Raw genomic sequence first — 13,094 nt, 5'->3', positions numbered from 1 at the left:
CAAATGGTGTTTGGTATTCGGAATTTTAGTGTTGGGGATTTGTTTTAGCCTGGTAGCGGCCTGTTATCCGATGCCGGTATTGATATCAGCATCCCTGTTCTTAGCTGTAATCTTTCACACCTGTATTCCTGCCTCATCTCGTCTGCCTCTGTAGGCCTGCTGCCGTACAACTTCCTCTGTGTGCAGACGGGCGCCATGCTGTCTGAGGTGTCCTCTCTGGACAACCTCTTCTCCTGGGAGAGGCTCCTCCAGCTGCTGGCCATGGCCTGCGTGGCGCTGCTTCCAGGCGCTCTGATCCGACGCTACAGCCAGAGCAAACTCAAGCTGGATGAGTCGCGGAGGAACGGACTTGTCACAGATAAGAAGATTCAATACGTTTCTGAGTCAGCGGACAAAACAAATTAATACGACAAATGAATGAATGTGGAGTGACGGCGGTTACCCTTAACCCCTAATTGCTCCCGATGAGCAGGTTGGCACCTTGCATGGTCGCCTCCGTCGTTGGTGTGTGAGTGTGTAAGTGAACACACTCAACATTCGTGCTTTTGGGTAAAAGCGCTATGAATGCAGTCCATTTTACCATTTATGCGTCACCAAAAGGGACAGTGTTGCCCTTTGTGTGCCTATCATGATAATCGGTGTGGTTATTAGTGGTGTGGGTGCAACAAGGAATTTCACCAATGAGTCGTTTCTCTTGTAATCTAGGGCTGGGCGATACGGAGGAAATCAACATTGCGATAATCAATGGGTATCTTATCTTTACACTGATATGACATTGATATGACAATGCATTGAGATAAAAAAACACAATTTTCATTGTACTTGTTCTTTAATATGTGCCTGTTATTTAGACGACAACAGAATTACTGTATCACAATATCTCTATCATGATTTCATCACGGTATGATCCTGGTGAAAGACGATAAATGATCTTATTTAAATTATTGCCCAGCCCTAGTGTAATCGGTAGATTCCCAGGTTTGATTGTTGTTGCGGGTGATTCTGAAAGAAAGGGACATTTTTATCTGTAGTTTACTGAGCTTTTCTCTGAGGGATGTAAGTTCTAATGAAGTGATGACACAGGGTCAAAGGGATTGTTGAGTATCGTGCGTTGCCTAATGCTTGTTCTTCTGTACAACAGCATTCGTATGAGTACAGTATGCAGTATGTATGTATGTATTTAATGGTACATTCTGGGGGAAAGGGATCAGCCAACTGAAGGGCCATTCAGTTAATTTACATCTTAACATGTAATTTAGTCCTGTTTGTATAGTCTTGTTTTCTTAAAGGACCATACCAGTCTTGCTACACATCACTGTCGATCGGCCACATAGTTCACATAGTTTTCCCCCCAAAATGCTTTCTTTTTGGGATATCGTGTTTGTTTATGTTTTGTCTATATTCAATGAACGTCACAGAATGTACCCGGAAATGTGTCAACATTAGCTAAAACTCACTGTATCATTAAAAGCCCTCTTCAAGCTAAAACGTGAGTTGAAAACAAAGCACTTCTAGTAAAAAAAAAAAAAAAATGTCAAGTGTAAAATCCGTATCAACGGCTTCCCTTGCTCTGTTGTGATTAATGGTCCGGAGGGCGGAACCTAAATGTAATGGAGGTTATCACTGCAAACAACATACCATCTCTGTGGTCGGACAACAGCTCCCGCACTTCCTCATGCCGTCACCACAACAACATGACACGTCATCAGTACAACCCACGCGTGAATGCTGTAAACCTCTGCCCCCTGGCAAAAGCACCACAGCCCATTCAAACTCAACCACTTCTGAAAGTTGCTCTGTTTAATGCCCGGCCCATCAATAACAAGGCCCTCATTGTAAAGTAAAGTAAAGTAAAGTTCTATGCATTACTGAAACATGGAAAAAAGAATATTTCTCACTGAACCAGACCTCACCCCCCGGATACACCTACTTGGATAAATCACGCTACCATAAACTTGGTGGTGGTATTGCCACAATTCACAGCCAAAACATCAAAACAACTGCAATAACCATCCCGGCCCTCTCTTCATTTGAACACCTTGTTTTTAAACTGTCTGGTCCTAAATCCCTGGTCACTGCAGTCATTTACCGCCCCCCCCCCCCCCCCCCCCCCCCAACCAAACCCTGCCTTTCCCTCTGAACTGTCAGAGTTCCTCACACAACTCTGTGCCATCTCCCCATCCATTCTATTACTCTGTGACTTCAATATACATATTGACTTGGCTGACTCCAAACCCGCTACTGAACTCCTGGACATTCTAAATGTTTTCAACATCACCCAACATGTAGATTTTCCCACCCATAACAAAGGACACACTCTGGATCTGATCTGCACCTCCGGCCTCACCATCAACAATCTCACTAGCTATGACCTGACCATCTCGCCATCACCCTGGACATTCTCATCCCCACCCCTGCATGAAACAAAAGCGCTCCATAACCTTCCGGAACCTTAAATCCATCCACCCCCCCCCCCTCCCTTTCCTCCCTACTGGCCGACACCCTCCCTGACCCCGCCCTCATCCAGAATTTCTCCCCCACTGAACTGGTCAACAACACCGACAACCACACTCTCACCTCCTGTCTCAACCAACTTGCTCCCTTAAAAAACAAATCTGTCTCCTTCACCCACTCTGCCCCCTGGTACACCGACCATTTCCATCAGCTAAAATCCAAGGGTCGTCAGCTTGACCGCCTTGTAAACAAAACCGGTCTCACTGTCCATAAAGATGCCTACAAACTCCATCAACAGCACTACAAAGAAGCCCTCAATACCGCACGCTCCTTCCACTACTCCATCATACAATCTGGCAGCAACAACCCAAGGACACTTTTCTCCACCATCTCCAACTCATTCACTGTCAGTCAATGTACCTCATTTCTCTCTCACGTTCAAACTAAAATTGACACAATTCACAACCAACTGGCCAATTCCTCCACCTCCATTGTCTCTGATCCGGAACCCGACCTCCCCCCACCTCCAAATCCTCCACTCTCATCCTTGCATCCGACCTATCCACCATCATAACTGGCATGAAATCTTCAACCTGCACCTGGACCCCATCCCCTCCCCTTTAGTCAAGGCCTGCCTCCCCTCACTCTCCCCTGATCAATACTATCATAAACTCCTCTCTGTCCACTGGCTTGTCCCCCCGCCCTGAAACTCGCTGCCATTACCCCTCTACTAAAAAAAAACAGACTAAACCCTGACACCCTCAAAAACGTCCGCCCCATCTCCAACCTCTCCTTTCTGTCAAATTCTAGAATGAGCTGTTGCCACTCAGTTACATTAACATCCCACCTTGAATCCAATAACCTCTACGAACCAATATTAAAGGTCACCAATGACATTCGGCTATCTGCTGACTCTGGTTCCCTCTCCATCCTCATCCTCCTTGACCTCAGCGCCGCCTTCGACACCATCACCCACTCCATCCTCATATCTCGCCTCCAGTCCACCATTGGGATCACTGGCACTGCCCTCTCCTGGATCAAATCATATCTCTCTGACAGACACCAATTCATCTACACCAACAACTCCAAATCCCCCATTGCCCCAGTCCCCCACGTTGTCCCCCAGGGTTCAGTACTTGGTCCCCTGCTGTTTATCCTCTACATTCTCCCACTTGGACAGATCCTCCGCAAACATGGCCTCAGATTCCACTCTATGCTGATGACACACAGCTCTACCTTTCCACCCAAGACCATCACTGCCGTCACCCACTCCACCCTCATCACCTGCCTTTCTGACATAAAAATCTGGATGCAAAAAAACTCTTAAACTCAACTGTGACAAATCTGAACTACTCATCATTGGCCCAAATTCCCTGACCCGCCCCACCCAGTATTTATCAGTCAACATCGACGGCTCCATTGTCACCCCCTCCACCCACGTCCGCAACCTAGGTATCATTCCTGACCCCACCCTTTACTTCCTCCTGCATGTAAACCAGATCACAAAAACCACCTTCTTCCACCTCAGGAACATTGCCCTTCTACTCCCCTCACTATCCTTCTCGGCTGCCGAAACACTGACCCATGCACTTCCCGACTGGACTACTGCAACAGCATTCTGTATGGCACATCCACAAAAATCCTCTACAAACTATATAATACGTCCAAAACTCTGCTGCTCCCATGCTCACCTCCACCCGCCGCTCCGACCACATCACCCCCATCCTCCACGATCTCCACTGGCTCCCCATCATGTACAGGATTCAGTTCAAAATTCTACTCATCACCTTCAAAGCCCTCAACAACCTGGCCCCCTCCTACCTCTCTGACCTCCTTCTCCACCACACACCTACACGCTGCCTCAGGTCCGCAGATGCTAACCTCCTCCAACCCATCAGGACTAAGCTCCTGGGGCGACAGGGCCTTCGCTGCAGCTGCCCCCACCCTCTGGAACGCCCTACCCAACCATGTCTGTCATACAGACACCCTCTCATCATTTAAAAAAGCCCTCAAAACCCATCTTTTTACCCTTGCCTTCAAGCCTTGAACTCCTTCCTCTCTCACCTTTTATATCATTTTTTTATTCTACTAAAACTGTATTGTTTATTTTGCTCTGTAAAGTGTCTTTGAGCATTCCGAAAAGCGCTATACAAATTTGATGTATTATTATTAGAGTAATACAGTCATTTTAGATCAAATAAACGTGAAAAGGGTGAATATCCTTGCACAATGCACATACACCTAACAACAAAAAATATATGTTTGCACACCCTTTCAACAGGAATGGCAGTGAATGACATTTTTTAAATGTAGGCTGAGATCTACTAAAGTATACTGTACACTGACTGTATACACTTACAGTATATGTACACAACATTCAATCTCCCCGCTAATTGCAAGAAGTCCAAATTAGACTGGTATGGTCCTTTTTTAAAGTTTTTTTTATTTAGGTCTGCCAATGGAGTGAGGACATTTCATACCAGCTTGTTTCAATCTGATATGTTCTCAAAACCAGCAACATTATCTTGAAATTAAATGAGTAAATCTGCCACATTTCAACATTTTGTCAACTTCTTCCAATAGTTTAGATGCATTGGAACAGTGGAAATGAGCTCACCTCATTGGCAGATTATTTCACATACTTTAAGAAAGAAGATCTGATTTTACAGATTGCAATACAGTTACAGTCCCACTGTACCATTTATAAAATAAATATATATTTTTATACATTTTGTTGTAATTCTTGTGGCTGGATTCACAAGTGCCAGTGGAAGAGACAAATAAAGGCGCTTCCTGTCAAATCACTACCTCACAAAAGGGTAAATAATAAAAATGTATAAGACCTACAGGTACATATTGCTGTGGGGATTGACAGGTCAGATAATGGTCTGTGTAAATTATTTTGTAATCTTTTTAATTGGTGTCCCTGTGTCATGCGTTACTCACCTGCATTCAACATGTCCAAAATGTGAGAGAGAAGAAGACACCAGGACACTCTTGCAATCTATTAGCTAAACAAACAATGTTTCTGTCAGACCTTTGGTTTTACCTCAGGAAGGTCTAAGGACAGAAACATTGTTTGTTTAAAGGGATTGTGAGGGCGGTGTGCTGGAGTCTTCTCTCCTAGTCGTCTACATGTTATAGCTTTGTAAGTAAAATGTCCAGTTAATCTGGCCTTGATCTTTCTCCTAGTGAAGACAAAGTGAATATGTGAACCATGCGTCTAAAATGGACAGTGAGCCCACGATCTACAGCATTTGTTATCAATGTATTTTTTCTATATTTGTCAGAAATTCTGTTGATTTTAGCCATTTTAAGTTTACATCTTGTAAATGTCTCATATCAGTATTCAGTTCATTCAACAAAGTTGTTAATCAATTGAACTCTTTATCAGTTAAGAGTTTGGCCTTGACATTGTGGTGAGTTGTCAATAAAAAAAAAAAAAACATCTGTTTATTTCATGTTTATTTTAAAAGGTGAAAGCGCTCTCGGTGGCATGGGAAATAGCGGGCTTGGCTCGGTGGGGGGAGTCCCCTATCCTCTCCTCTACTGGACCTGGCCCAATTGATTCAAGGGACCCGTGTCGCTGGGGGCCCGGCTCTGCGCGCATCGGCCTGGGATATGGGGGGCTCCTATGGGCTTAACTCAGGGGGGGGGATGTCGTTTCCGCGGTTTGGCCCGGGAGGGGGGGGTCTTGGATGTTGTGGGGTCGTCGGGAGTGGGGTGGGGTGCTTGGTGGCATGGGAGGTAGTGGGCTTGGCTCGGTGGGGAGGGAGTACCACCCCTCGCCCCTCTACTGGGCCTGGCCCAATCAAATTCAAGGTACCCGTGTCGCTGAGTGCTCGGCCCCGCGTGGGACGGCCCTGGGATGTGGGGGAGCCCTGTTTCTGGGGGTGGATGGCGGGAAGGGGGGGGTCCCTCTCATGGGGGTCTGGGAGGCTGAGAGCGGCCGAATTCAAGGGGCCCATGTTCATGTACTGTTGTGTTGTTGATGTCATTGTAGGTATTGTGTAAGTGTTGTTTGTCTATAAATGTTAATAAAAACTTAAGTAAAAAAATTAATTTAAAAAAAGTGAACGGTTTTAGGACATACTGTCATAGATACAACGCATGAGGGCAGATTCTCTCAGCCAAAGTGCCACGCCCGTGTGAATGAGTGAGTGAACGTGTGAGTCGACAGGTCTGTGAGAAGACGGACGCCGTTTCCTCCATTAAAGAAAGGAGACCATTACAAAGCCAGAAGGGAGTTCACACACGTGTTCTTTGAAATACTCTTTATTGCTCAGATCCAGGTTGGTCAGCAATACAGTTCACTCACAACTCAAAACAACAGCATGGCTGTTACCAAAAGGCATGGATCCACTGAGATGCACTGTACATGAATCAGCTTTCCGTCCGCCACACAACGCCAATCACCTCCGGGCTAGTTCAGCCCTGTTGATTCATGGGAAATGGTAGGACCGAAAGAGGTTCTGACCACCGAAGAAACAAAAAGGAATCTCCCAATGTGTGAAACGCAGTTATTAGAAATGGATCCACCAGAAACCACTAGTCTAGGACTGTATATGAAATGTTGTACATACTGGGATAATCTATGACGGTTCACATGCAATCGTTCACATTTTATCATTCGACAAGGAGGGAAAAAATGCTATGGTTCTCCATACGTCTGACTGTAGAATTGCATGTCAAGCTAGTCCATGCCAAAATTGATTTTAGACTGTTGAATGCCCTCTTTTTTTTTTTTTTTTTCTTTGCTCCAGAGACGGAATAAACACATGGTTTTATCAGCATGAGACCTGGATACTTTTGATTGCAGTACCCTGTCAAATTATTGGCTACTTTTCATGTTTACTCTGGCAAGGAAACTTACTTTTTTTTAATCCACTGGCCACAGAGGCTGGTGGGACTACAAATGTGACACAATCACTGGTAATTTTATCAGCCAAGTGGATGTCTAGTACAGAATAGAACTGCTGAATGATGGTTGGTTATCTGCGGCCGATGGATAACATACTGTACTTACTAGCCAAAGTCAACATCTACCAGCATTTTGCTAGCGGCCAGCGTTCATCTCCCATCGTGACGTCAGTCATTTTTATTCGCCATACGGCTTTCAGTAACCGTACAGTATGCAAGCTATGATTTCACCACAATTTATAATAGTTAGCATTGGTGATCTAACAGGAATGAATATAAAAATAAAGAAACCCCAGCTACCTCTCCTCCAGACTAGATTATATCAGTGTAGATGACAAGAGGACTATATCACTATAGGACAGAAAAACAAGCCCATCAGAACCACGTGACGATGAACCAAACACTGGGCGCTTCTGGTGACGCGTGTAATGGGTTGTTATCTGGTTTTGATTATTAATGTCTAGCACACCTCACAAAAATGTAGAAACACCAATCCCTAGAAAAGAAAAAAGTTCACTATTATGTAAGGTTTGACCGTTTCTACAGTGCTCTGCAGAAATAGGCAAACAACTTGGTTTTCAGACTACGCTAAGCAGACCTGGTTCACATTGTATTTAAGTAACTCCTGGCGTTTGCATTAACCTGGTTGGAGTAGCAGATGGGTTGGGTTTTCAGATGTATCGGGTAAGTTGTCAATCACAGAAAAGTACAATAAAGTGACTAAACTACTATCTTTTCTGTAGTTCTTTATTATAAAAAAGGAAGAAATTGTAAAACGCTCAAAATGATCAGTTAACAAGGCATACAACATGTGGAACCTCATCCATCTGATCCTCCAGGTGGGTTAATGCAAACGCTAAGAATTATTCTTTAGTATTTACTTTAAAATATGATTTGCACCCAGGTGGGATGCTTGACCACGCTGCAATGAAACCAGATCTAGCATCTAGAATGGATCCACCTGAGATCAGACCTACACATAACAACACAAACACGATTGAGACCGAGATTTGAGGAGACAAAGAATTAGTCCTCTTGTGTCTAGAGGCCGTAAGATTTGACCCTGCCCTACTGGGTAAGAAGAGAAAATAAAAACTGAAACTGCAATCTGTAATGTCTTATTTTACAGCCAACAAACAGCTACAAAGTACAATCTCTAGTGATACTGTGAAAGAAGTCCAAAGATTACAAATACCTATAAAGGTAGAGTTGACCACTACATAATTCACTCGTCTGAGTAGTGAATTGAATCCCTTGTTCTGGTGGGAAAGAGTTAGGGCTGTCAATATTAATGCCTTCATTTTTTTTAATAACAAGCGACCAGACCTTCCCCTTGTATGTCTGATTTCATTATACAAAGTTTCCGAACTAACTTTTGTGTTAAACCAAGTTGTATAAACGATGCAGTGATGAACGGTCTTTCCCAGCGGAGAAACAAGGATTAGGTACCGTTACACAGGTCGAGCTACGCTATGCTCGCTAATTACGCTCGCTAGCCGTAATGTTAACAGAGATTGTCCGAAGGAGTCGTCTCGTCTGCCAACAAAGATATTGTTACATCAGAGAACAGATTTATTCACAAAATGGATCACACCATTCAATGTTATTGAATACTCCTGTAACCGATAAGTAATAATTACTTCCCCTAATCATTATTTCATGCATTTATTTATGACCGCAGCCCTTACAGATGCATTTTGCTACGTGTTCTTTAATATGCGTCAAGCGAATCATGCGATTAACGCAATTTTTTTTAAAAGAGTTATCGATTGACAGCCCTAGTAAGTTAAGTCAGATTCTGCTTGAGTCTGATCATGAAGAGGTACTGTACTGGTTGTGAGGAGGCCTGCTGAAGCGGCCTCAGGCTTTGTGTTTGATTCATTCCGAGTGTGTGTCACTGGGACAAACATCTCATCTGATGACTGACCGGAAAACCATCATTTAAAAAAATATTTAAACATTTAAATCTCCCATCAATTATTAACAGTTAAAGAAACTCCAAAAGACAAACGCTAACTTTCACTATTGTTGATTTATTTAAGTAATTTTTATTTCTTTTTCTTTTTTTTTGCCCTACAATTAGTTTTAGTTTTAGTAACTAAAAAGTCAGCCTTGGATTCTGAGAGGTAATTAAAAATGTTACAGCACAACAGAAAAATAAGGTAGATTGATGAGAAAATCATTTAGAGGTTGTTGTTGTTGTTTTCATTTCCGCTCCAAATGTCTCCCCACCATCTCTCACAATGCAGGTGCAGATTGGTAAGTGTCTGGTTATAGAGACAGAAAATGATGCATTTATGTTCTATTGTACATGTATACAGATATACAGTTATCTTGTCGTACACAGTGACAGTTCAACAACTAGTCTAGAGTTGTTTCTACATTCTACACAGAAGACTAGGGTATTATTACACCATGTCCAAGAGTCCTGTCAGTGTATTTTTGCAGCTTTAAATCAAACCCAGAGTATGTTGTTATTATCAAACAGAGCTGGTAAGATTGGATTGGGTTATTATAAAATTTACGTTTTTTTGTATTTTTTGTTTTTGTATGTATTTATTTAGTTATTTATTTTTTACAAGTGAATAAACTTCGCTTTTAGTTTTTTTCTTTAAAACACGCAGAAAAAACCTGGAGGTACAGTTGGGAAAACTGGAGGTACAGTTGTTTTCTTTCTGTTTCTATCACAGGGTTTTCTTTCTTTCTTTCTTTCTTTCTTTCTTTCTTTCTTTCTTTCTTTCTTTCTTTCTTTCTTTCTTTCTTTCTTTCTTTCTTTCTTTCTTTCTTTCTTTCTTTCTTTCTTTCTTTCTTTCTTTCTGGCTTCGTTGATGAAATAAACACAACAACGTCTACATTCAGCACCACTTCAGGCAGGTATAATGTAACCCTTTAAGATTCCGCTCTCCACTCCCACCTTCTACAGAAAATTGTAACTCGGAAAATCATATCAAATGTGTGAAATCGATAAAGAAGGTTGGGTTCTGGTGTCCGAGTTCGAGAGACGAGACGTTTTAGCCCATCTTCGCTTCTACAAGTTTAGCGTCTACAGGCCATGTGTCCTCGTCAGCCGGACCCGCAGAAGAGTTTAAAGAGAACTGTTTGTAAATATCTTTTTCTCTAGTTCTTAAATTGTTATTAAAAAAAAGGAAACGATCTTAACAAGGCATACAAAATGTGGAGGAAAAAAAGGGGAAACGAAAGATTTGGACTGAGGTACCCTGAAGCCTGAGGTAGATCACAATACTGACATGCGCACTGTTCACATCCTGCCCAAAGTTACGTGGTGGTTCACTTATTGTTCTCCTATTTCTTTCAGATTTTATTCGATTATTATTATTATTTGTTGTTGTTATTATTATTATTATTATTATTATTATTCATAGTCTAGTTTTTTTGTTTTGTTTTTTTCAAGAAAATAAAACACTTCCCTTCAAAGTATCATGGCAGTGTCCCACTGAGGAAAGAAAAGAATAAAAGGACTTTCTTTTTTCTTTTTGTCTCTTATCAATAGCTCTCGTCACAAAATAGGAAAAAAATAGATTCATAAATATTACTCTCTCTTTATATATATATACACACGCACACATACACACACACCACATGGAGGAAGCTGTGCGTGTTGGCAATAACCTTGCGTCTGAAAGATGAAGCTGATGGTGGAGAAGCCAATGATGATGACATCCGAATGTAAGGCAACAAGCTTCCAATGGTCTCCAAAATAAAGCACAAAGGGATCAGGACCCGCATGTCCAGCAGACCTCCAAGTCATAGCAGTTGGTCAGCTTGTTAAGAAGCATTGAATCAAAGGAGGAGCGAGAGAACAACAATCTGTCTGTCTGTGTGGCCGACCTGACCTGCTGGACATGACAGGGCGATATTTCTAAAAGGCTGCATATCGTACATTCACAGCTGTCCTGCCGTTTTAGAAAGCTCCTTGACAAAGAGAGGGTTAAAGCCAAACGCTGTTGCGGTCATGTTTGCGGTTTGCATGTGTACCACAGGTCGTGATGTGCACCACAGGTTGTGATGTGCACCAGAGGTTGTGATGTGCACCACAGGTCGTGATGTGCACCACATGTCGTGATGTGCACCAGAGGTCGTGATGTGCACCAGAGGTTGTGATGTGCACCACAGGTTGTGATGTGCACCACAGGTTGTGATGTGCACCACAGGTTGTGATGTGCACCACAGGTTGTGATGTGCACCACAGGTTGTGATGTGCACCACAGGTCGTGATGTGCACCAGAGGTTGTGATGTGCACCAGAGGTCGTGATGTGCACCACAGGTTGTGATGTGCACCACAGGTTGTGATGTGCACCAGAGGTCGTGATGTGCACCACAGGTTGTGATGTGCACCACAGGTTGTGATGTGCACCACAGGTTGTGATGTGCACCACAGGTTGTGATGTGCACCAGAGGTCGTGATGTGCACCACAGGTTGTGATGTGCACCAGAGGTCGTGATGTGCACCACAGGTTGTGATGTGCACCACAGGTTGTGATGTGCACCACAGGTTGCGATGTGCACCACAGGTTGTGATGTGCACCAGAGGTCGTGATGTGCACCAGAGGTTGTGATGTGCACCAGAGGTTGTGATGTGCACCAGAGGTTGTGATGTGCACCAGAGGTTGTGATGTGCACCAGAGGTTGTGATGTGCACCAGAGGTTGTGATGTGCACCACAGGTTGCGATGTGCACCACAGGTTGTGATGTGCACCACAGGTTGTGATGTGCACCACAGGTTGTGATGTGCACCACAGGTTGTGATGTGCACCACAGGTCGCGATGTGCACCACAGGCCATGCAGTGCCTCTCCCCAATCCCTCCCCCCTAACTCCTCCTTGTGTGTGTGTACATGCACATTAATATTCCAGATACCGGTTAATTAGATGGTATAAGGTGTTTATCCTGACTACCGATATGCCCATATATACGTGAGTAAAAAGAATATCGCTGGTATTGCCAAGGAAACAAAAACTTGCACAGGCGTACATGCTTCAGCATCCCGCCGAAATATAGACAAAACCCAGTGAGGTTTTTTCCCCTCATATTTAGAATATGAACTCATTCCTGGCTACCACATTTACATGCGCCCTATCATAGTCATAGAATATCCAAGTATCCCAAATGATGATAGGAATATTAATGTGCATGCAAACGCACCCACTGTCAACTCTCAAGACACCACAAGACTGCACTACCCATGACCCCCCCCCCCCCCCCACCCCCACAGGACTCACATTTTGCGATTCTCTCCTGGCTTTCTCATAAGCCCAAAACGTGTGGCGGTGCACATTCCAAAATGACTGGGTCACCTCTTGACAAAGCAAAGGTGCACCAATTAAATTTTTTTTTAAAGACGTACAAATATTTTGCTCCAGATCTTCCAAGGAGAATGTCTCCCAAAAACAAAATCCATCCCCTCGATTTAGTTACATTGTGTTTGATATTTTTTTCCAGGACAACAAGCACGGATGTAGAGCTACCGTACGTGACGTAGGACTGATGACAGTTTACTGGTGCGAATCCCTTCCTTTTGATTTAAGCGCTGTCGAGCTCTGCGGCGAAAGTGGTGAGTCAGTTCAATGTTATCAAAAGGCTGCAAAAAGATATATATATATATATATATATATATATATATATATATATATATATATATATATTGAAAAGAAGTATTTTATAGAGTAAAAAAAAATACAGCATGTCAGATGAGAGAGAA

General features: G+C 43.2%; 1 protein-coding gene across 1 annotated transcript in view; it reads left to right on the top strand.

The window, feature by feature from the left end:
• tmem41aa (transmembrane protein 41aa) overlaps positions 1-2,052 on the top strand; it is a 28,891-nt gene extending 26,839 nt beyond the window's left edge. The window contains exon 5 of the mRNA XM_084314673.1: positions 155-2,052. Within this exon, the coding sequence (XP_084170799.1) occupies positions 155-405 (251 nt within the window). The 3' untranslated portion in view covers positions 406-2,052. The remainder of the gene's footprint in view (positions 1-154) is intronic.
• Positions 2,053-13,094: the final 11,042 nt, after the last annotated feature.

Source organism: Notolepis coatsorum (genome assembly GCF_963971535.1).
Source record: "Notolepis coatsorum genome assembly, chromosome: 5".
In the NCBI taxonomy this organism is placed as follows: domain Eukaryota; kingdom Metazoa; phylum Chordata; class Actinopteri; order Aulopiformes; family Paralepididae; genus Notolepis; species Notolepis coatsorum.
The sequence above is the reverse complement of the archived record's forward strand: the minus strand, read 5'-3'. Positions and strand labels throughout refer to the sequence as shown.